This window comes from Lampetra fluviatilis, chromosome 2, assembly GCF_964198595.1.
Source record: "Lampetra fluviatilis chromosome 2, kcLamFluv1.1, whole genome shotgun sequence".
Taxonomy (NCBI): Eukaryota; Metazoa; Chordata; class Hyperoartia; order Petromyzontiformes; family Petromyzontidae; genus Lampetra; species Lampetra fluviatilis.
Window position 1 is genome coordinate 36769799 of NC_136276.1, and position 24633 is coordinate 36794431.

The 24633-nt window shown below is 53.7% G+C and overlaps 1 protein-coding gene across 2 annotated transcripts; it reads right to left on the minus strand.

The window, feature by feature from the left end:
• Positions 1 to 728: 728 nt before the first annotated feature.
• On the minus strand, positions 729 to 23497 carry ARHGAP18 (Rho GTPase activating protein 18). Of its 2 annotated transcripts, none has more exons than XM_078875922.1 (15): positions 22910 to 23497; positions 18101 to 18273; positions 17421 to 17719; positions 15056 to 15119; positions 14504 to 14646; positions 13293 to 13491; positions 12038 to 12129; positions 11403 to 11480; positions 10433 to 10592; positions 7805 to 7887; positions 4584 to 4784; positions 3768 to 3902; positions 2460 to 2584; positions 1941 to 2002; positions 729 to 1063 (listed from the first exon to the last, which is right to left on the minus strand). In XM_078875922.1, the coding sequence occupies exons 1-15, from the start codon at positions 22990 to 22992 to the stop codon at positions 969 to 971; spliced, it is 1992 nt and encodes a 663-aa protein (XP_078732048.1). In that variant the 5' UTR covers positions 22993 to 23497; the 3' UTR covers positions 729 to 968. The 2 variants fall into 2 exon arrangements, with proteins under 2 accessions (XP_078732048.1, XP_078732038.1); XM_078875912.1 differs by having other exon boundaries at positions 14504 to 14658.
• Between the last annotated feature and the right edge of the window lie 1136 nt (positions 23498 to 24633).

The window sequence follows — 24633 nt, forward strand, 5'->3', positions numbered from 1 at the left end:
TACCCCTAAACGAGGCTGGAAAAGCAATAAAGGCGAAGGCATCTCCGTGCAACTGTACAGGGATTTCCTGCAAGCGATGCAGCAAGAAAGTATTTTAATGAAACGTCGAGGCAGCTGTTAAACTTGAGAAACGAAAACAGCTGCCAAATCACGGACGTCACAACGCCGCCGCGACGCAGACCGCCGGCGCCGCGGGAGGAGCGAAGCGCTCGATTGCCGCCAGCCTCGCCGCCCACGCGCGTCAGCGCGGTCTGCTCCGACGCACGCGCACGTCGGCCACGTTTGACAATGGCCACAAAAAGTAAAAAAAACGACGACATTCTAAACTCCACGGCGATAAAGCGACGAGGCAATTCAAAACTGGGGTTTCGCCGCTAACGGGGATCGTCGGGAAGGTGCGGCGCCGTCCCCGCGGCGTGCGGAGGCTGCCACCTGCTGCTGGATTCTCGCGTGGCGCCTCCAGCCGCAGACACAGCCACCGCCCCCCCCCCACTCCAAAACCACAATGCAGGTCAGGCAGCAGCAGCAGCAGAGAAACAAGCAGTGCCGTGCTCCCTGACGGTACTTGCTGGTGAAGAGAAGCCGTCTCCCAGAGGATCCCCAGGAGCCCGTCGGCGTCGGTGCTCGGCACCGGTTGCCCAGTCGAGGCCGTACCACGGAGTTTCTCTCTCTCCCCCCTCTCCCGTTTCCCTGGCCGGAACCACCCCGCCCCCCCTTGAATTCTAACGCAGTTTATTTTCTTCTTCATGTTTGTACAGAGTCTTGAGATGTGACGAGATCCAATTGAATTGTATGGAAAGTGTAAACTGTTGTCGTGGCGCCGCTACGGAGACGAGCGTTGCGGTCGGCTTCCTGGGTCAGGGTGCGTCTGTGGCGAGGGGAAAGGAGGCTCCTGGAGGTGGTGCTGTGCCCTCCGCCCCCTCCCGTGGCAAAGGGGTCCCCGATTCGTGAGGGTCCAGAGGTCGGCGTTACGCGCTCGCCTTGGGCTTGATGACCCAGTCGGCGTGCGGGTTGGCCTCGTACAGGGCCCTCATGTGGGTCTCCGAGTCCAAGCAGCGGTCTCCTGTCGGGCAGGGGGGACACGGGAGATAAGGGATGAGGTACGGGGAGACGCGGCGGGGAGAGGGGTAAGAGAGTTTGGCGCGTGTCTGCGTGCCTCACCGGGGACATACACCATGGTGGAGTCACCGTTTCCCATCATGCCTCTGAAAGGCGGTAATTTACATTTAAATTAAGATTGTTTATTTGAAATGAACACCGTGAAAAATGACATTCCGAGCGCAATAACTCGTGCTTAAAGGGACTGTCGTAAAACACGATGACTTTCAAACGCGTCGCCCTCAAGCCCCTCCACATCAACATTTCACTCCCACCACAAAACAGATGGCTCTCATCTTGTAGCTACACAGCTCTGCTACACATCCCTCACCGTCGGCCATGAGTTTAAATCTTCGTTCATGAGAAGAGGACCCTTAAAGCGACTCGCATGTGCACCCCGGTGATGCCACGATGGGGTGACTTCCATCACTTGCAATACAGAAACTGCAATGATATTACTAGAGGGTCAGTGAAAGTCCTTTAAAGGTTCATGGGACCCTTTTTGGTGGTATCAAATTGACAAGTATAGGCTTTACCCTTTCAAGGTGTTATTCAAACACCAAGTAGAAACCTTTTGCAAGGCATCAAATCTGCGTTAACCGCACGCGCCTGTGGTAAAACATGCACACAAAGACGCCTTGAAGATGTAGGTGTCGTCTTTGCAACCGATTGTCCTTCACCAGAGAAAGCCTTCTGCAATTGCTTGGTCGTGACACTGCTACTGGAAGGATGGTCCACTCGAGGGAGCAGGACAGTCCTCGCGACATGGTGTTTGGCCTACTCTTATCACGATATGAGACAGCTGCCCATTTGTTGGATGGACCGTTTTGGAGGAGGCTCACCGATGTTGCCGCCCATCTCGTGCAGACAATATTCCTGGTGCTCCACGATTTTTCCCCCCTCGCTGTGGGCAAAACACAGTTGGCATCTCTTACATCACCGCACCACGGCACCTCGGCACCACGCCACCACAGCGGAGCCACAAGCGGTGAGGCAGCAGCCAAAGCAGGACTGGCACTCAGCAAGCGAAATTAATGTCCCACGGTCACTCAAGGTCAAAAGTTCATCACTACCTTCCTTCTGCTAGACCCCACAGGTTTTGCACATGCGACATGCAACCTCAAAAGTCCGCTCTCAGGAGGACAAATTGACGAGCCAAGTTGACAGGAACGGGTACCAATATTAGCATCATAATATTAGCATCATAATAAAATCGTAGTATAATTTGGGAGAAGACCAAACAGCAACCGAGGCGAGGAGACGCTAACAAACAATGGCACCTCCCTGCACCCCCGACTCCCATGGGCCTCTCCTCCCCTCCCCGCCCCCCATGGGCAGGCGAGGCGGAGGCGTCGCCGCACCTGTCGGCGAAGAAGCGCGCGACGAGGTCCCCGGCGCGCACGCCCTCGTCGAGCTGCACGGCCATGGGCAGCTTGGAGAGGAGTGGCGGCGCCGCCACGCGAATCGTGTACGACAGCGGCTCCACCTGCACGACACAGACAAAGACCCCCCCCCAACCCCGTAGCCTTAGCGCACCGTCAAGGCGAGTGCTGTTAGCGAGCAGCAACTGTGAAGGCCGGCGCGGCAGACGAGGGGGTGGGTGGCCAGCACCACGCCCGGCCGCCTTTGTCTCCCAATTGGCGATGCTTATGCCCGAGGGGAGCCCCAGAACCGGTTCAGATATTCGTCACCAATGTTGGCCGCGAGCGGGAATCGAACTCGGGTCGCTGGGTTCCTAAGCACAGCGCGCTAACGGGTGTGTGTGTCCACATGCACACACACACACATCACTGCATGCACATAGCATATAGTGCATGCAGCATGCACGTGAAATTGTATTTTTTCTCTGATTTACATTTGCTTAATCCTGGTCCCTTTAGTTCCTACCTGGTTCAACAAAATACACTTAGCTTGAACACCGAACTCACACAGCATACACGGTGTGTGTGTATAGCAGCCAGTGTGAACGGACACTCAAAACATGTGCACAGTAGTCAAAGTATGCACACAGTACATAGCACACACATATAGCATTTATGCATGCACATAGCGCACACACACTCAGCATGCTCACTCAGTGTGCAAAGCACACCAAGCGCACACAGTATAATATGCATTGCATGCGCATAGCAGACATAGGAAAATGCGCAAAACACACACATGTACACATGTAGCAACACGGTGCAGCACGCCCAGGCTGATGCACACACATCGGTGCAGAGCGAGCGTACACGACACCACAACAACGCACACCCATACACCATCAGAAGCCCACGCGCGCTGTGCGATTAGCTGCGGCCCAGAGCCTGCAGGCAGCTGTGCGTGCTGAGGAAGTCCGTTTACTTATTTGGAAACGGGAGTCGCTGTTTTGTCTCAAACCATTGGGAGCAAGACGCATTGGTCAAGGCAATTTTCTAAAAACGCGTTTGGAGAGCAACTCTGCTTTCATGGTCACGTTTCAAAGTCAGCACACAGTTCCCTCGTCATTTTAAAATACTTTGTACACACGCAGCGTTCCACAGCCGGCCTGCTCCACACAAAACAACAACAGTTACCCTGCCATCAAACAGCGCGAGTGGGAGGGGGGGCAGATACAACGGGCGGGGGGGGGGAGGTGCCGGGTGGCGTGCCGCGGGAAGCGATGGGTTTGTTATTTTTAATGGCCTCACCTCGCGCCTCTCCAGCTTCTTGTCCTTGTCGATGCGGGTGATGCGCAGGAATCTCCTCACGCCGCGCTCCTTCTGAGGCTGCCGCTTGTTGGCATCGTTGAGCTCCCGCACTTGCCTCAGCAGGAACGGCGGAATCTGCGAGGGCACGACATAGCGGGTTCGCCGTGCGTGCGGGGACGAGCGAGGCTCGCGCTCATTAAGGGCGGCGCGGCACACGAGCGGGTGGCGACGACTAGGGCTGCCATCTGTCCTCGTTTTCTTCTTACTGACGAACAATATTAATAAGTAGAGTCCCCTTCATGTATCCATGTCGCCTGTAAAAAAATAAACCCCGGCAGCGCACCACCTCGGCAGCATTGTTTCAAGAAAGCAAACACTGGACTGGTTTTGACATACAGCGTCTCATCAACAGTGTCAGGCTCACGAGTTGAGGAGATAGCTGCTGTCGTTGAAAATCTGCCTTCGAAGAACATTAAAGCTCCCGTGTTTTGCCGGTTGAGCGACCGCAAGGAGAAGGATTCAATACTACGATGAATCCACACGCAGCTCTCTGCTTTTCTGACAACGCAAGACATTCTCCTTCCCACGACGCGTCGCAGTTCGTAGCCCAAAGGTGGCGAATGTTTTAGAAATTTGCGGTTCCTTTCCAAGGTCGACTCAACCTTAAATTGGTACGTAGTGCAATGGTTACAAACATCAGCAACGGGGAGGTAAAGGCAGCCGAAAATGCACGCGCGTACCATGCGCCGGTGCGTTAAGGTCCACGCACGCGGCGGCACCGATCCCCGCGGCGAGCGTGTCAACGAGGGTGCTTACGATCCAGAGCTTGCGCTGATCCTTGACGAGCATGCGCACGAGCCCCGCGTACGCCGCTGCGAACTGGCGGTTGAGCGGCTGCAGCAGCGCGCTGCCCGACGACATGAAGAGGTTGGGCGCCATGATGAGAGACACGTTCCACAGGTCCATGCGTGTCACCGTGCTCGCCTCAGACACCTTCAGCAGCAGCTCCAGGATGGCCTGCAGGAGCAGCAGCGGTAGCAGCAGCCTGCCATTAGTTTGATTGCAATCAATTCTCCCGTTTAGACAGTGATTGGAATTCCACATTCCAATAGAAAAGGGAAGTGTCTCGATAAAACAACCACTGTTGATCATCCCAAAAAGTGGTATCCATTTTATCGACCCCAGATGGATCATGGGCCGAGTCAACCCCCCCCCCCCCCCCCATCCATGATTTGAATCTCGACCTGCCAATTGCGAGCCGCTCACCTCTACCGCTGAGCCACCCTGCCGGATTGTAATCTTGCTTTGCCGATTATCGATTTTGAATACTCAGCGAAAAATGTCTCGAATGTTCTAACGTGTGCTGCTGGATGGAAGGTAATGGGCGTCGTTTGGCATAATCAGCTGCGTATTTCGAGGCGTGGCTTGTAGAGGGTTTCCTACCTTCGGGAGGCAGGATGTGGGGGCGCCAGCAGAGTCTTAAAGGGGCCCGAGTATTCGACCACAAGAAAGTAGTTGATATTCTATGGTTCTTTCGGTAGATAGAAAAAAAAATCTAAAATAAAGTGATCTAAAAATATCACGACGTTTCGACCGCAACACAAGCGGTCGTCATCAGGAATAGGAAGGTTAGCTTCTGAAGGTTTAGAGATGGGCGGGGCAGCTAATGATAACGTAGGAGAAAGCCGACACCGGCAGTAGGTCTACACCAATCAAAGCATTGCACCTCGCTCCACACACCCACACTGCTGACGGTGGATGTTGACAAGAAAACACAAATCAAGTCATGACCCAAAGTGGTTGATGACATCTTTCCAATGATTGCTGAGCTTACAACCATCCTCTCGGTTGAAATTGTGTCTGTGCCTGTAAATTTGGATGGCTTAATGAACGAATCTTTATTGATAGCCAGTGGGCTTGCAAAGTACCATCGTCTTAGAGAAATGAAATTCGTGTGAGCCAGCCGCATTAAAATAATGATCAGCCACGGCAGAAGTATTGGTCCTACTGTGTTTCCAATCTGCCCACGGACACGGTCCGAGACGTGTCGCTTAGTTTCCCCAATGTAACTACTGCCGCAGACACGGCTTAGTTTGTAGACGCCGGGATATTGCATGTCAGGGAAGACATCCTTCACAGATAGGATCAGATCACGAATTATATGTACTGTGTTAAATCGGACCTGGCTCTTGTGTTTGTTCATGATTTTGGAAATATTTTTGGTTACCCCTGCTATGTATGGCAAGGTGATGGTTTTGATTGGATCCTTAGATGGCTCCCTCCTCACGGTTGGGGTGATGGCTTTGCGGATTGTGTAGTCAGAGTATCCATTCGCCTTGAGAGCTTGGTGTATGTGTTTGAGTTCACTGGTTAGGTCTTCATGGTCGGAGATACATTGAGCTCTATGGTGCAGCGTTTTGATGAGGGAATTCTTCTGGGATGGGTGGTGGTGAGAATCGGGATTTAGGTAGGCATCAATATGGGTTACTTTCCTGTAGATAGAATGGCTCATTGAACCATCACTTCTCTTTTTGATTAGGACATCCAAGAAAGGTAGCATGCCATCCTTTTCTACCTCCATGGTGAATTTGATGGCTGGGTGTATGGAATTGATGTGGTTGAGGAATTGGTTCAGAGCCGGTCGGCCATGTGGCCACATGACAAACGTGTCATCCACGCATCTCTTCCACAAGGACGGGCATAGAGTGGATGCCTGGATGGCGTCCATCTCAAATTTTTCCATGAAAACATTGGCTACATCCGGAGATAAGGGAGAACCCATTGGGGTGCCTTCAGTTTGTTTGTCGAATGTTCCATTCCAGGTGAAGTGTTGGTGAGGCAGTGTCTCACCATGGCCAGTACATCAGCATTCAGTCCTTGTTGGACCAAATATTTAATTATTGCAATGGTATCGGGCACAGGAACTTTGGTGAACAAAGAAACTAAATTGAAATTAAGGAGCAAATCACCTGGGGACAGAGAGATGTCTTTAATTGACGATACCAGGTGAGCCGAGTTTAATTACAGCTGAGGTGGTCTTACCAGTGAATGGCTGCAAGTTCAGACAGATATCAGGCCAGTTTGTAGGTGGGTGAGCCAATGGTGGAGACGATGGGACGAAGGGGTGTACCTCCTTTATGCATTTTTAGTAAGCCATCTAATCTGGGTGGTTTAGCAGCACAAGGTTTTAAGGAGAACCGTTTGGTCTGTTCAATTAATGAAGCTGAATCAGTGATGATACTGTTAGTTTTTGTAACGAGGCTGTTAGTGGGATCTCTTTTAATGTTTGTGTAGCTACCATCATTAAGTAGGTCCTGAATTTTGTTATTATACACGGTTTTGTCCATGATGACCGTGGCATTACCCTTGTCGGCTGAGAGGATGACGATATCATGCCTCTTTTTTAATTGAAATAACTCAAAACGCTCATCCTTATTGATGTTGCTGACTGGTATCTTAGCGCTTTTGAGGGTTGCAGCGATTTCAGATCTGTCGAATCCAATTGTCATGTCGATTTAAAAATCCACTTGCACCCATAATCCAGATCACTCTTGCTAATTATTGTCTTGGTGTCTCGAGTTCTCACCGGTTAAAAAAAAAAAACTTGACTTGACCAACTTTAAAATGTGCCCTTGAACCATTGTGTTTTAGCAGCAAACTTGACTGGTTTTGACTTCTACGATTGTCATCAGCAGGTGTGACCGGTCAAACGCTGCTAGGTTGCCGGTGTCATAGGGAGGGGGGCATGCATTGCTCTCAGTGGCATGGCGAATTGGAGAGTGCTGCCCCCCGGCGACTGAACCCGAGATCACTTGAAGGGAACTCGGGGGAGCTCTGCGATATCCGTTCACGAGCGCCATTTCCCAACACGAAGCGTTGCCCCGCTCCGCGAGAGGTGCGACGGATCGTTGGTCGCACGGCACCGGCGGCGCGATCGGTAGCGAAGGCTTCACCCGACCGATCGGGCCCTCGGCCAGGACCGCAAGGCTGACCGCGGGAGAGCGGCCGTCGGCCGTGACGGATGGCAAAACGCTCACCTTGAGCACGTCTCGGTTTGCTGCGGGCAGCAGGATGATGAGCAGGTTGAGAGCTCGGATTCTTTGCTTTCGAATTTCAATTTCTGTAAAATGAAGGGGATAAAAAAGTAAGAAGAAAAAAGGCCCGCCGCGGTTATTGGACGAGGAGCCATAGTGCGGCACTGACGATCGGCGGCGCGGTGCCAGGGCATGGCTCTCTCCTGGGCCCCGTTCAACCAAAACCCACACCCCACGTGGAGACTTCTCAAGAGGCCGGCTATAAAGATGCACATTCCTCAAAAAAAGCTGTCGGTCGAGATGCCTATTTAACTTTTTTATGCAGCAGTTGATTTCCTTTCTCGATTTCAATATTTTTATTAATGTCTCTGCTTTAGAGTAAGAGACAATAAACTGTAACACATTGCTGTAATAACAGTAATGTAAGATTACGTGCCAAATCATCTCGCTCGGCGAGTGATGGAGTCAGCCCGCTTGTAGCCTGACGAGACGCGGGGGAAGAGAACCCCTGCAAAATTACGACTGCCCCACAGCAGCGACACACAACGTCTGGAGCACGAACAATGAATGAGAATTTCTCCGTGCGTGCGTGTGTGCATGTGTGCAGATTTTCTCAGCATTTCTGTGAGGCCTTGGGAGAGGGGCAATCCCTCAGCCTGGAAAACATCATGGGGCAAATTGGGAATGACCCTGCTGAGGATGCGGTGCCTTAAATATTGGAAGAAGTAGTCACTGCCTGTAAGTGGCTGGCTGAGTTGCCATCTGCTGAGGAAGTACTGAAGGCGATCCAGAGTCTGAGATCAGGAAATGCACCAGGCAGAGATGATCTCCCAAGCGAAATGTTGAGGGAGGGTGGCGCTTGTGCAGACTCCCCTACATGACATCATAAAAACAGTCTGGACCACTGGACGGGTTCTGCAGGATTGGAAGGATGCCCTGGTGGTCTCTCTCTTTAATAAGGGGGACCGCACAGACTAACAACTACAGGGGCATCTCAACCCTCGGTGTGCCGGGAAAAATCCTGACAAGGATTATTCAACATCGCCTTGCCAGTCCTACATAGATGCCATATTTTGTCTGTCTGTTACAGCAAAGGTGTAGGGAATACCAACAATATCTACATCTCTGCTTTATTGACCTGGTCAAGGCCCATGATACCATGAGCAGGCCTGAGCTCTGGGTTGTTCTTCATGCTTTCGGAGTCCCTGACTCTCTGCTCAAACATTAAGGACCTTCATGATGGTGAGCGGGCCCGGGTAAAACTACGGGGCCGGGAGTCGAAGCCAGTCCCTGTTCACCTTAGGGTGCGTGAGGGATGTCCTCTGGCTCCCACATTATTTAACATCTATTTCGACCACGTAGTTCGTGAAGCCTTCGATGGCTGTACCGGAGGAATATCTATCTGGTACAGATACAATGGGAAGCTGATCAATGCCCAGTGCAGTCAAGGGATGGCTCCCCATTGGTCAACCATGTAATGCATTCTGATGATCTAGTGATTGCTGCTCACTCAGAGGAGGAGTTAGAGGTGCTGCTGCTGAACCTGGAGCGTGCCACTAAGAGGTGGGGCCTTACCATCAGCCCCACCAAAATTAAGCACCTGGGTATGTTGTACCATCAGACACTCCACCCCACAACTCCCAATTAGTGATGAGGCAGTTGTGGAGAGTGGGAAGTTTCCCCAATACCGAGGCAGCGTGCTCATGACTGGCTTCGGTTTGACAGTAGAGGTCTCACTTCGAATCAGTTGAGCGGCATTATCTTTTATTGGCTGCGTAACGCTGTGTGGAAGCTATCTGATCTGTCGCTCCACACTAAACTTCAGGTCTTCTCGGCCACCGTCATGCCCTTCCTTCTCTACGCTTGCAAAACGTGGAACCCCCTAACGGAACATCTTCGCCGGTTAGAAACATTTAGGCTGGCCTGCCTACGATCCATCCTAGATTTCACCAGGCTGGATTGTGTGAGGAGCTCACAAATCCCTGAAAGATCTGGACAAAGTTCCATCGGTGAGCTCCGGCAGGCAAGGCTGCGTTGGCTGGGTCATGTAGCCCGCATGCCCAGCCACCGCATGCCTAAACAGATTTTGTTCGGCCGGATAGAGGGGGCTAAATGGGCATGGCACGGGCTAGAGAAGAGATGGAGTGATGTGGTACAAGAGGACGTGGAGCTGAGTGGACTTGCCAATAACTGGGACCAGCGGTGTCAGGATCGGCTTCTGTGGAGGAGGCTCGTGAAAGACGCTGCTGGGCAGTTGGAGGCAGTCGCACTCCAACAACAACGGAGGGCAGAGGAGCGACGCTCACAATAACGAGCAGAGAGCCTGGCGGCTAAAACACAGCAAGTCGGCACAGTAGGAGGCACAGGTCAGTGAGTCGACCCATGGCACCTGGGTCTTCCCCGTGACCTCCTGCTGGCGGGCGTTCGACACTTCACGTGGCCTCAACATGCACATAGCCTGGCACAATCACTGTGGTGACATCACCGTTACTTAGTGGCGAATGGTGGTTGTTGCATGTTTGTGTGCGAGTTTGTTTGTGCGCCTGTGCACGATTGTACTCCCGTGTGTGCAATCGCGCGAGCGCACTTGTGTCTGTGTGCACAACTGCCCGTCGGTGCGTGCGCGCGTACTCTCCACGCTGGTGAAGGCGGTGAGGTACTCGGCGGTGAGCAGCGGCGCCGGCAGCTCGCGGATGAAGAGCTTGAGGAGGCTGGCTGCGTCGTGTGGCCGCACGTCGTCCCAGGTGACGGCGCCGTCATAGAATCCGGCCTCCAGCTCCTGCCGCAGGCTCTGAGCATGGGGAGAAGAACAGGAGCGACCGGCGGCGAGCGAGGTGAGGGAGGAGGTGAGAGGGGGGGGCAAGGGAGGAAGGCGAGTCAGCGGACGCAGCTGAACGATCGCCGCGAGGGGCCGTTCACCCGGGCAGCATAGCAACCATCTTGATTTGAAGCTTTCGTGACTGCAGGAATCCATACTTTCTGGTTCTTTTGGTAAAGTCACGTAGATAGAAAAAAATAGCAACTCCTCAGTTCGATTGGCTCGGACTTCACTCGACTTTCACTTGACCACGTGGCTCAGGGACTCCAATTAGTCGGTGCGTGGCCGACTTCCACGGCAATCGGCTCTGGCTACGGCCGATCTGCTTCTGGCAGTGTGATCCCCAGTTCCAGACCATCTTCTCTGATGTTATAGAGACATTTTGTTATCCCTGAACACCCTCTGATTGTTGTCCTCTGGACGAGGTCTAAGATGTCCCCTTTAAAAACCAGAATTGTTGGTACTTGAACACTCAGATACAATACCGGATTAATGACTACGATGACAATGATGATGGCAATGATAGGAATGGATGATGAATATTACTATCGTTATACTACATCGTGACAGAGATGGCGATGACAATGAATATTATGATGATCATCATCGTGAAATGACAACAATGACCACTGCAGAATGACAATGCGAAGGACGATGCATCCTGACCGTGAAGCTGCATATGATGTAGCGGTGTTGGATGACGACGATGGTTGACGATGGTTCGGGCTCCTCGATGGGGACGATGCTGCGTGCACCACGCACGTCGCCTGCGGGCCACACTACCTTAATACGCGACGATGATCCGGGGATCCTGAAGATGCCCTCCGTGTCCAGCCCGGTCTGCTCCAGGTGCGTCAACAGCTGCACGGGGACACACACGAGGGCCGGTGGGGGTGACCGCAGTGAGCCGCATGAGTGAGTGTGTGCGTACGTGCGTACGTGCATGTGTGCTCGGTGTAATGAGTCGATGAGAGGCTCCGGAATAAAACCGCTCACAATTTTTCCTCCAAATCTTAATTCAGATCGTCATATCACTGTCGTGTCATATGACAAGCCGTTGTTTAGAGAATGGCCCACAGATGTGTACCTGGTAGAACTACTCCTCAAGATGCCTTCAAGTGTTCTCTCGTCCACACAGCAGAGGGCAGCAATTTCACCCGCTCGGCGCATGAGAATAACGTACACTGCGCGTAAAATTTGAATCACCGAAATAGAATTGTCAGATTAAATGAATAACACATTTTATTGTGATGGGATTTTCCGGGGTCATTGGTAACTGGACTGAGACCACCAACTACTATACTACACTTGAGAACTCTGTTTAATCACAGGCAGCAAAACCTGGATTTGAACCCAGCGGTGCCGGCTCAGCGATCTGACCTCTCCAATACTCCCAGCCACCTCTGGGAGCCACTCACCTCTTGAAGAAAGAGCGGCACTTTGACACCCGGTGAAATTTTCTGGTCCTGCTCCAGCAGAGTGCTCAAAGGAACCCCAAAGAGCCGCGAATCTGCCACCGGTTGAGAGACGGGAGAGAGGCGATGGGCAGAGTGAGCACCAGGGCAACGGTCCGCCAGCTTTGACGTTCTACGCCACCAAACCCCAGCTCCTTCCGACCTCGTCCGCGGGGTCCAGGCCACGCGGCATCGCAGCGACGGCTCTTTAATAACAACTCGGGCGAGCCTGTAACGTCGCAGCCGAGACATTTCAGGTCGAGAAAGGCAAAATTCCATCATCTCGCCGTGTGTGAAATTGCTTCGTTGAGGGCAGGCGCCAGGATGGTTTGAGAGGTTGGCAGACCGGCGCGGGGTTGCGGAAGCGGCCCCGACAATGCAGACGCCATTACCGCAAACGATCGGCACGGGCGCCAAGGGGGATGTTTTGGTTTTATTGCAATCACCAAATACCAGCCCGCAGACGCCGCATGGCAGCGAATGACACAGAGCGAGATCAGAAGGCCTCCTCCAGGAAGAGGGACGTTGGGATAAGTTTCACGGTCGCCAAGCGGAGAGATGAACAACAGGAACAAGAGAAATGTCGTGTCCCTGAGGCCTTGCATTTGAAGCCTGGCACGGATAAGAGCAGTCAGTCTTGTAGATTGTGTCTCTGGCAAGCATGGGGCTATCAACGGGTGAATGTCAAGAGAAAAACGACCGTGGTTTAAAAGGTAAATTTAAGGCCTAAAATTGAGACCACTGCCGGTGGAACAGCCTCCACTCGAGGGTATCTGGTCTCCTTGGTTGGAAGAGATGGGCATCCTCCACAGTTAACCCCACCACGTGCGACCCGGTGGACTCCCGTGGTGCTGTGCCCATGCTCACTGCGAGGTGGGCACAGGTGGCAGGAGCGGAGATTCAAGAAACTTGTGCCGCTGTTTAAACCGCAGTGCCGGAAAGTTGTAATTAACCGTCGCCCCCTCTATGGCACGTCCGGTATGCCGATTACCACAACACCTCTGCTCGAGCAGCTCACCTCATTTCTCGGGTCAACGTCAACAACGGTTACTGCTCTGGACATTCCTCAATGTGCGGCGACCGGTATTCTACCGATATATTTCGTGCCGTCACCGGTAACAACTCTCGTGTTCACCTTCACCGCCATATTCGGAGCGTTAAGAGAGTGACAGGGAAGTGAGCGGAGAGGCGTCCGGGCACGGGGGCGTGGGGTGAGCACCTTTGGCGCGCACTTTGACGGGCCTGTTGCGCGTGAAGTCGATGTGCAGCGCATCGAAGAAGGCGGCGAGCTCGATAAGCGCCACGCGGTGCACCTTGCGCATATCCTCGGGGGACAGGTCTCCGATGCGCGTCACGCCCAGCTGGTGCTGCAGCAGCGTCGCCGCCGTCACCGCCGGCGCCGTCGTCGTCGCCGCCGCCTGCAAGGGGAGATGGCGAGCGACGTCACGAGGCCCCGGCGAGTGGTCGTGCGCGCCACTGCGTCCATCGTAGTAGCTGCTCTCGTCTTGTGGCGACACCTTGGCTGCAGGTCCCACGCTGCCCAGCAGCGTGGCCGCGTCACTTCAGGGATTTTAGTGCGGCTACGCCGCGATGCGAGGCAGTGCGACATCCATGACGACGGTGCTACAACGTGCGGTACATCACGGGAAACCTCAAACCCAGTGGCGACACTTGGGGTCTTCGCACGTGAGGCGCTCACAAGTGACGCCATCACATCTATCCCTGTATTTCAGGAACGAAAAAGGAGGATTTCTCCATAAATCTGGCTGTCGCCTGATGCTAGTTGCAATTACTGGTGAAACGTCGTACTCGGATTGTAAATGTTGTGGATTTAAATTTTGACTTCAAGCTTCCGTGACTGCAGGAATTCAAATTCTTTGGGTTTTTTGGTAAAGCCACGTAGATAGATAGATACTTGGCTTTACCGAAAGACCCAAAGAATGTTGCGGATTTACTCTCCAACACACCAGTGTGCTGTACTAGTAACGAATTGGCACGTTCTGTTAACGTGACAAACCTTACTAATTGTCTGTGTCGGGTGGTGGCGGGTTTAACGACACATTTATATTAATGCGATCTAACCCAAAAAATGTGTATTATAGACTTGGGGTCTGTTCGGCAATGTTTCGGCGGGAATCAAATTGGCGATCCTTAATTTTAAAATCGTGGGCAGAATGAAAAATGCCACCACCAGACGTCGCCAGCGCTTTCTAACTTCTGATAAATCCGGCAGCTGCTGTACAGTCGACACATGACTTTTAGGATTTAATCTAAAATTCTCCCCTTGGTCACGGAACTCAAGGAAACCACTCCAATGTCATCAAGCACATGCGCAGCGCCACATTTTTGCTGTTCATACCTACAACACGGAACGTTGGACTTCCAAACCCCACACACGGCGGGCACAGGGAAGACTCGTGGTGGACTCACGTTCGGTGTAGCGGCAGCGGCGGCGTCGCCCCGGTGTTTGTGCCGCCCCTGCGATGCCTCCTCCGAGTAGGGCACGTCACAGATGATGTCTGTCTCCGACACCACCGAGTTGCGTGACCGTTCCCTCTGCAGCGCCGCCGCTGCTGCCGACGAGTCTGGTACGAGACAACCACAATCATCAAACGGCTCCTACACTTTTCTTTGTACCGGCTTGATTTAACATTGCGTACGCATTCACCGATGCTGTATTAAGTTGGACCACGTCGGCCGTTACCTGCAATTTACGAAATTTCTTCAGAAGCGCCACCGACGCCAGCAGTTATAACCTTTATTATAGAGTTCTACTCTCTTACTCCGTAGTTTCTCGAGCTGTCCGTCCTCCTCCCCACGGGTTGGTTAACTTTACACCCAATGCCGACGTGACGGGTTAGCTCCGATCCAAATTAGCTCCGTGTGCCCGGGGAAGCTGGCGGGCGGAGCAGAGCATCGCAGCCGCTTGCCGGCTCGTGCGAAGGATGGAGCGAGCGCAACGCAGGACGCGCGATCACTCACCGTCGTCCGACAGCTCGTCCTGCGAGCTGGGCTGCATGCAGCTCATTCCCATCCCGTCCGTGTCCTGTTCGACAACAGAGAAAAGACAGCGTCGCCTACGATTCGCGAGAACCCAACTCCACATCGCACCGAGACCCAGGAGCCGCCGAGGGTGACACATTTAAAATCAACACACGCTGAGTATTTGGCTGCTATAAATTTCCACATGATAAACTACTTAATTGAGCCATCCTTTGTAGCTAGGCCGCTTCTGAAGGAGCTATATAGTTCAGTGGGCCTTACCTGGTAAAATAAAAAGTTTAGTTTCTGTTTTATTTTGGGGCAACACTCGTGTCTGTTGGCGCAAGTCTGGGACTGGAGTTCGTTACTGTCGCCACTCGGGGGCGGTGTCATCACGGCGAGTGAGCAAGGAAGGGGAGCAAAGGGAGACGGGGATCTGGGCATCGAAGGGTGTGCAACAGGTCGCTCCCCCAACTACCAACGGCTTCCACGCCCCTGCGTCCCTTGCGCTTCTTAAGCTTTCATTTCTACCACTCAAGGGCCCCGAGCCTGCAGTGGAAATTCTGCATTCCTACAGCGAGCGCAAGTGCTTCCACGTGACAATCACAAATTATGTTTTCACAAAGTGGTACTAATTTGATCGACTCCGGGAAAAGATGACGATGCATTGAGTCAACCTTTGAAAACCTTCAGATTGTGGCCCAAGCACACAAGGCTTTTTGATCTTAGTTCTTCGATTTCATATTGGACTTTGTGTAAGCGCACGAGTACCATTGCTGCTGCTACTGCCTATCGGTGAACAGGAAACGGCCCCTGCCATTGCCAGCGGTCGATTCGAGTTGGAGGCCTATCCAATTTCAAATCCCACTTCAAATTCTTAAAAGCCACTTAATTTATTTTTAATGACGGTGTGTGTGCATTTCAAATATTCCTATCCTGAAACCTTTGGGCAAATATCCCAAAGCAGAATCCTACTTTGTGTGGCTCCTGGTAAAGTTTTTTTTATTTTATGATTTACTTTCATCTGGAAGGGGCCACGAGATGTTTATTATGCATTTTACATTATTTATTCCTCCCAGTCTTTTTTTTTACGACGGCACCTCGTCTCTCCGGGCTGCGAGCCACGATAATTTACTGCGCCATTAGAGGAAGCGGCGTGCGTGGCTTGAGGAGATAAGCGGTACCGAGCGAGCAGGGAGAGCGAGCGGGGAGAGCGAGCGAATGGCAGGCGGCTCGTGTGGCGCGTTCGTCTGGAAGCTCCAAACCAACAAATCACCTCGGGCGATGGGAACCGTTCGTTTGGTGGAAACCAGGCCCAGAAAAAGCCTTGTGGGGTTGTTACATGGACAGGTTGAGAAGCCACGAACCAGAAGTTCCGACGGTTACGAGACCACCAGCACCGATTTGTGCAAAGTCCTAGACCAGGGAAGTATGACGGGCACATTGGCAGAGTGAACGCGACTTTGTAAAGCCCTAAACTCGGATAATGCCCACGTCAACAAGGAGCTATAATGCTTAAAGCTCCACGCAGATGGATTCAAGAAGCCATTTCTGTACTGCTATTTCCTAATCGCCTTACAGCCCAAGCCCACAGCCCCTGGAATTCCCAGCCCATCTAATTGCGTTATTAACTTGGCTCAACCTGCAGGTAAGAGGCCATCAACAGGATGAGCTCACGAGTGGCTTGGCGAATCCCCACCACGTGGCGAGCGTTCTCGGCGAGCGTTCCGTCACGCGAGTAGCAAGGCAGCGCCGTGTGCACGAGCCGCAGAGCACGGCCACTGCGCTGCACCCCGTGACACCATCTCGGTAATCGGCGATCAAGCTCAATCTCGTTACTTTGCCGTTTTCCCAAGTGAAAAATCGACAGAATTTGTGAGAGGAGGATGCGATGGCGATTTAGGAGTCGTTCCAGGTGAGTGTTGAAGATTCTTTATGAGTTCCCGAGGGGTAGTGCCAGGTAAACTGTTGAGTGACATCACGCCGGGCCCCAGCTCCTCTCGGATTGGGGGGCCAGCAGAGCTGTGGTGTGGGAGAAGCCACCATCACAGTGATTCACCGCTGAGGAGAGAAAACTTGGAGGACAAAGGGACATTTGTTGATGCAGTGCCCACGCCAGCACTCCCCTAGCACCGGCCCGAATGACGCGATGCCAAGTAGGCATCACGGGTCCTGTGTCCGTTCACCACGTTTAACGCCCGTTCTCGCCGAGCGAAGTATATGGACGGTCTTTCCGACCGCATCGAAATACTTGTTGGGAGTTCGTTTGGCGACACCACACTGTCCGGACATCTGAAGAGCTGGCGAGGGATCGGGCACCACCAGCAAGGTTGCGGTTTGTCCGCGGCGACGCCGCGCTGCTCACCACATTGCTGCCGAAGATGTCGCGCACGTCGCGCACCGTCTGCTTGTTCTTGCGCCGCATCGTCTGCGTGTACGTGTTGATGCGGCGGATGGCGGCGGCCGCCTGGGTGCGCGTGAGCGTCGCGAGCAGCGCCTCGGCGTCCAGCGCCCGCTCCTCTTCCGCGGCGGCAGCAGCGCCGCCATCGTCGGCACAGCCCCCAGGGCCCTCGGCCACGGCCCCCCCCGCCTGATGCTGCTGCTGCTGCACGACGAGCGTGGAGAGGCCTGTCTCGTGCAACCAGTCCGCCTGCTGCTCCTCCTCTGTGAGAGACGCGCACACGCGAGGGGCAGGGAGAGAGGGGGGAGGCACACACATTCACGTAAGAAGGTGTGTGGGAGTGGTGGTGCAGCGGTTGGCACGCCGCACGGCTTTGTTACACAAACTCCAGCTGGGAGCACTGGTGGCGCATCTGCCAGTCATCTCAAACTACCTGCGAGCGGTTTACACTTCAAATGGCCTCAAGCTGCACCTAGCCGGCTATAGTTGTGTTTACAGGTGCATGTTATGTGTTCGCTAACAGAACTTCGCCTTAAAGTGCATGAAGCCTCTATGGTATCTTTGTGTTTGTGACAACACGAAATTGCGCCTCGGCATCTCCGACACGGCCACAGTGGTACCCACGCTGCAGCGGGCCGCCTCACCGTCCGCGGGTTTGATGAGGGCCTCGTCATTGCCCCGGCTCTCCTTGATGTCGTGGACCTCGGTCCAGAAATCTCGCTCCGAGAGCTCATCCAGCGAGTCCTGGGAGCTCGAACGGTCGAAGGAGGGACGCACGGGCGACACGGAGTGCCGGGAGGCCGGAGTCATCGCGTCCCTGGTCACCACCCAGGAGAGAGGTGGCGGACCGGACAACCCAGGTGAGTTTACATTGTTTGTAAACAGTCTCCGATTTCTTCTGTAACGTGGATGTTTTCACTCCGATTTATATTTGCTTAATTGTTGTGCTTAATTTAATGTTTTTTATATATTTTTGGTAATTTTGGAGACCCAGGCCACTCTTGCAGGGGTACAATCCACGTGAACGAGAGGACTGATGAAAGGAGCAACGCAAAAGGGATTGCCAACCACGCGGTTGGCATCCGGCATGTGGAACAATTCCCCACTTTCCATTCTTATGCTCACAAGCGCGGTGCAAGCTCGCTACCACCTGTCCTCTGGTGTCACTGCAACATGGAACTCCATTGCTGCTTTATTCGCTGCCTGTGAGTGACCGCCTCCCTAAAATTAAACACGTCCACTAATTCTGTGCAGCTTCTCGAGATGCGTTCCAGTTTAGCCACCGTGTGTCTGGCGGCAATGCAAGGACACAATGCGGTCTGCCTTAACACACTGATTGGGCAAGTGCTGTTAACGAGCACCGATGTTAGCGAGCAGTATAAAGACAAAGATCCCCCGTATAGCCTTAACACACTGATGGGGAAAGTGCTGTTAGCGAGCACTTATATTAGCGAGCAGTATAAAGACAAAGATCCCCCATATAGCCTTAACACACTGATGGGGAAAGTGCTGTTAGCGAGCACTTATATTAGCGAGCAGTATAAAGACAAAGATCCCCCATATAGCCTTAACACACTGATGGGGAAAGTGCTGTTAGCGAGCACCTATGAAGGTCGGCACGGCGCTTTCGGGGGTGGGTGGTGGCCAGTACCACCACACGCACAAAGGCGATGTACACGTGTTGACACGTACAACAACAACCGCCATTCGCCACTAAGTGGTGGTGACGTCAGCACGGCGCTTGTGCCAGGCTATGTGCACGTTGAGGCCACATGCATGCACACAGGCGCCGTGCACACTGGCACACATAAACAATGTGTGCAGTACTGTAACTGTTCTAACTTGAACTGAAACCGTTATCAACTGAACATGATTAGATCAACATTTCACACAACTGGCCTCCCTGCCTACTGCTCTCAATGCAATTCTTACCTGAACCGTTAGCTAACTCTATAGGCAATAACATCTGGAACTTCACCAGCATTGGTTCAAGCGACCCTGACTGCGGATCAGACACTGAATATCGAAACCCACCCAGAGTATTGAATTAATGCTGCTGAAATGCACTTCCAAAAAGCCTTGTAGGCGATGGGAGGTGAAAAAAACCGCATCTCTTTTTGCACTGAGGAACACGTGCGAGAAAGAACACGAAGTGACTGCATATTTGTTCTGGGCTATTGATCACGTCGGAGTGTTTGTCAAGGACAAATAAAGTGTAATGGAGGCGCAAGGACATGTTAAGGCTTCCCTGAGAATATCCTGACCACCCGCAAATGATTACTGGAAATTATTGAGCATTTAGGAGTTATAAAATGCTCACTTATGATGCTCCTTTTAAGTCGGGTGCTGTGGGGGTGAGGGCATGATGAGGATGTTGAAAGTGGAGGAGCTCTTGGTTATTTCCGGCCAGCACTTCCCCCCTTACTGTCAGTTTTTAATTATTTTACACGGAACATGCCACGTGAATCGCGTTCATGACCAGACGCGATTTGTCAAGTTATGTCGATGAAGCTAAATAAGCAGACAAGTCGCCTCCTTCCCACGTTTGTCTCTCAACATACATTTTTTTAAAATACCCACCACCTCCCACCAGCCACCACACAGCCCTGTGGAAGTGGATCTTCTCAGCAGCAGTGGCTTTGGTGAAATTCAACTCGTCGTCACCGGTGTCAACGTTCAGTGTCTCGGAATAGATCACCGATTAAAACTGCGGCTTTCAAAAGTGTTGATTTTTATCCCCAGGGCATCCCTCGTGCGCGTCTCAAGCCAAGATGGCAAATCATACAACACGAGGAACACGAGGGCCACGGTCCAGGTGTTGTTGTAATGTTTTTGTCCAATTTATGGGCAAAACAGTGCCGATGTCTCCAACAAGAACTCACTGGCCGCCGCTCGTCACCGTCTCTACCCTGCGCCACTGCCAGGGACGGCTCGAGGCCACTCGCAACCGACGCCTTCACACGACAGCGGAAGAGTTACATCTGACACGGAGTCGTCGAAGCGCGGCCCCCCAAACCCCGGGGCCGTCACCCCAATTAAAAGGTGGCGCCGCGCCAGCGAGATATTGACGACCTCGCCCGGTGTGCAAGAGGTCGTGGGCTTGACCCCCACGCCTGCTGCTGCTGCTGCTGTAGCTCTATATTTCTGCGTGTTCTCCTCGTGGCCTTCCGGGGTTTCCCTCCACATTTAGAAACACCCGTTTAGAGTATTTGGCTGCTACTCATTTCTACGTTATAAGCCACTTTGTGGAGCTATTATTTGTGACCAGGTATCTTCTGAAAAGCGCTATATAGCTCAGTGGGCCTTACCTTGTAAAAATTTTTTTGTAAAATTCGCCGTACCCTATGGATGGCTCTGATCAACACAGTTATGACACGAAAACAATGACTCCCAGGGGTGCGGGAATACACGTGGCTGGTTGTTTCAGCCGTCCCGGTGTGAGACCCGGACCCCAGCCACGTCTCCATTTGAATTACACCGCAAGCGTGTATCGTGTACAACACCTGAAGCCGTAGCTACAGGCTCAACCACTTGCACCCAGCACCATCCGAGTTGGGTGCTCGCGCTGCGCCGTGACGGGACTATCGTTAGCAGTGAGCGGTGTTACGAGAGGTCGATTTGATTCTCTTCAGCAGTAATGGCCAATGAGCTCCTTGGCTCTTTTTCATGGGCGTCTTGCGAATGTATCGATGTTGTACAGTTGAGATCTTCGTGACCGGCAATGGGGAGCACTCCGCGGGGTGGTGGCTTCAGCACCAACCACCGCTTGGCAGGCGAGCACATCGGGTTGGCTGGCGAGACGGGTTGGTGAACACGGGGAGCGACAAATGAACGCACAAGCAGAGGAACGATTAACACGCCACCACCTTTGTCAACCTAGTGCTAGGTGAACGCCTCTCCACGCCGTGTGTTGGGGGGGGGGGGGGTCATACTTCACCACGCTGGTCAGTGCGGGTTCGCGATGGCTGGGGAAGCCAGGCCCCAGTCACCGGTTTAAACATCACCAGCCACTGAGATTTAGCCGTGGCCGAGAATCGAATACGGGAGCGCAGTTGCATGGAAAACCACCGCCCAACACACACGAATATCGCAAATGGACACACCGGTAGAGGACGGGGGCGGGGGGGGGGCAGGTGGGTACGTGGAGACACAGGAGGGTACGTGGAGACACAGGAGGGTACGTGGAGACACAGGAGGGTACGTGGAGACACAGGCGGGTACGTGGAGACACAGGCGGGTACAGGGAGACACAGGAGGGTACAGGGAGACACAGGAGGGTACAGGGAGACACAGGAGGGTACGTGGAGACACAGGAGGGTACGTGGAGACACAGGAGGGTACGTGGAGACACAGGAGGGTACGTGGAGACACAGGAGGGTACGTGGAGACACAGGAGGGTACGTGGAGACACAGGAGGGTACGTGGAGACACAGGAGGGTACGTGGAGACACAGGAGGGTACGTGGAGACACAGGAGGGTACGTGGAGACACAGGGGGGTACAGGGAGACACAGGGGGGTACGTGGAGACACAGGGGGTACGTGGAGACACAGGAGGGTACGTGGAGACACAGGAGGGTACGTGGAGACACAGGAGGGTACGTGGAGACACAGGGGGTTACGTGGAGACACAGGAGGGTACGTGGAGACACAGGGGGGTACAGGGAGACACAGGAGGGTACAGGGAGACACAGGAGGGTACAGGGAGACACAGGAGGGTACGTGGAGACACAGGAGGGTACGTGGAGACACAGGAGGGTACGTGGAGACACAGGGGGGTACGTGGAGACACAGGGGGGTACGTGGAGACAGGGGGGTACGTGGAGACACAGGGGGTACAGGGAGACACAGGAGGGTACGTGGAGACACAGGAGGGTACGTGGAGACACAGGAGGGTACGTGGAGACACAGGAGGGTACGTGGAGACACAGGAGGGTACGTGGAGACACAGGAGGGTACGTGGAGACACAGGGGGGTACAGGGAGACACAGGGGGGTACGTGGAGACACAGGGGGTACGTGGAGACACAGGAGGGTACGTGGAGACACAGGAGGGTACGTGGAGACACAGGAGGGTACGTGGAGACACAGGGGGTTACGTGGAGACACAGGAGGGTACGTGGAGACACAGGGGGGTACAGGGAGACACAGGAGGGTACAGGGAGACACAGGAGGGTACAGGGAGACACAGGAGGGTACGTGGAGACACAGGAGGGTACGTGGAGACACAGGAGGGTACGTGGAGACACAGGGGGGTACGTGGAGACACAGGGGGGTACGTGGAGACAGGGGGGTACGTGGAGACACAGGGGGTACAGGGAGACACAGGGGGGTACGTGGAGACACAGGAGGGTACGTGGAGACACAGGAGGATACAGGGAGACACAGGGGGGTACGTGGAGACACAGGAGGGTACGTGGAGACACAGGAGGGTACGTGGAGACACAGCGGGGTACCTGGTTTCGGCGGCCGAGTCGGGCGCGTCGCGCACGTGGTAGGATTTGAGCACCACGAGACTCGGGGCTGCGGGGGTCTCCATCCGTGCGGCGGTCGTCTCCCTCCCACGGGTCCCGCGTCTCTCTCCGTCTCTCTGTGCGCTCTCACGTTGTTGTTGTTGTTGATGATGTTGTTGATGCTTGCGAGTTGGTCTGTGTGTGTACTTCAGTGCTCGTCACTTCGTGCGTACCGTCGTATTTGTACTCTTGACTCGTGTGTGAGTGTGTGTCCCAGGTCGCGTACAGTTGGCGATCGTGACTCTGCGGGTGTCTCCACTCTCGTGGTGTCTCTGTCTCGGTGTCTCTCTCTGTCTGTCTCGGTGTCTCTCTCTGTCTGTCTGTCTCTCTGTCTGTCTGTCTGTCTCTCTGTCTGTCTGTCTCTCTGTCTGTCTGTCTCTCTCTGTCTCGGTCTCGGTGTCTCTGTCTGCCACTCGCTGTCTCTTCCCCGCGTGTCTCCTCTCGCCCCCTCGACGCTCGACTTTATAGCGGTGACGTGGCGATGACGCAGCCCGTCCGAGCTGCCGGTCACGCGGAGACGGCCACGCCGCCTCCCCCACCTCCACCTGGCCCCTCCCCCACCTGCACCTGGCTCCTCCCCCACCTGCACCTGCTGCCTCCCCCACCTCCACCTGCCGACTTGCACGGGGCCCTGGGGGGGGGGGGTGTGAATAAGTCTCGGCTGTGGTCTGGGTCAGGCGTCGTGCGTGGTTATTTGTGTCGCGATGAGAGAGGGAGAGAGAGGTGCCAGGGTCGGTAACACGGCCAATGCGACACAATAACAACGAGGTTATTATTTTCACGGTTGCTACGCACAGGTACAAACGCCCAAAAAAGCAAGACGGCCAGCAACACCCAGCACTATCAAAGTTATAACACATCGGGCGTGAACGCGTTTCTTGTACAGTATTGAGCAAAGTGATTATAACAACTTTGGGGACCACGATTACAGGCAATTCCAAAGTGGGAGAGTGCGATGAGCAGTGGTGAGTGGTGAGTGGGAGAGTGTGTTGTAAACTGCGGTGTGGTGAGTGAGTGAGTTGCTGTAGCCGGTTAATGCACGCTCATTGTCCGGGCTATTTGTTCGGGAACGCATTCCTCTCTCTCCAATCCACGACTCTTCGCATGGCTTGCTCGCTGTTCTTAATTGTAAGTTGGCAACAGCATCATCATCAACAGCAGCCATCATCGTCAACAGCAGCCATCATCCATCCAATGCTGGATGGAGTCCCGCGTGCGATGTGCCAGGCTGAGTTCGGGTGGTACAGACTTGACTATTAAACAACTTTTATTGCCGCCAGCAGCAACAGCACTGGAGGCGATTTCTATTCGAAATACACAGTCACCAGCAAACAAATGAAATATAAACGCTACAAATCCACGCGCTATGGCGCTAAAAGCACCGCGCACAACACGAAATAAAAGCCACGTGGTGGTGGTGGTCATCGCGCATGCCACAGTGACGAGCGAGCGCTTCAGAAGGTTTTACACGAGGGTGCCGTGCACGCTGCTACAGAGAGGGGCATTTCCAGCTCCCCAGCGTTCGAAGAAGACGTGCACATCACCGACATGTGTGTGGGTGCTCCAGCCGGAGCCGCGCCTTAAGCAGGCTTTTGAACACTGGAAGCACAGAGCAGTCATCGGGTGGTACAGAGAGTGGCAGCAGCAGCAGGCTGCGTGGAACCACG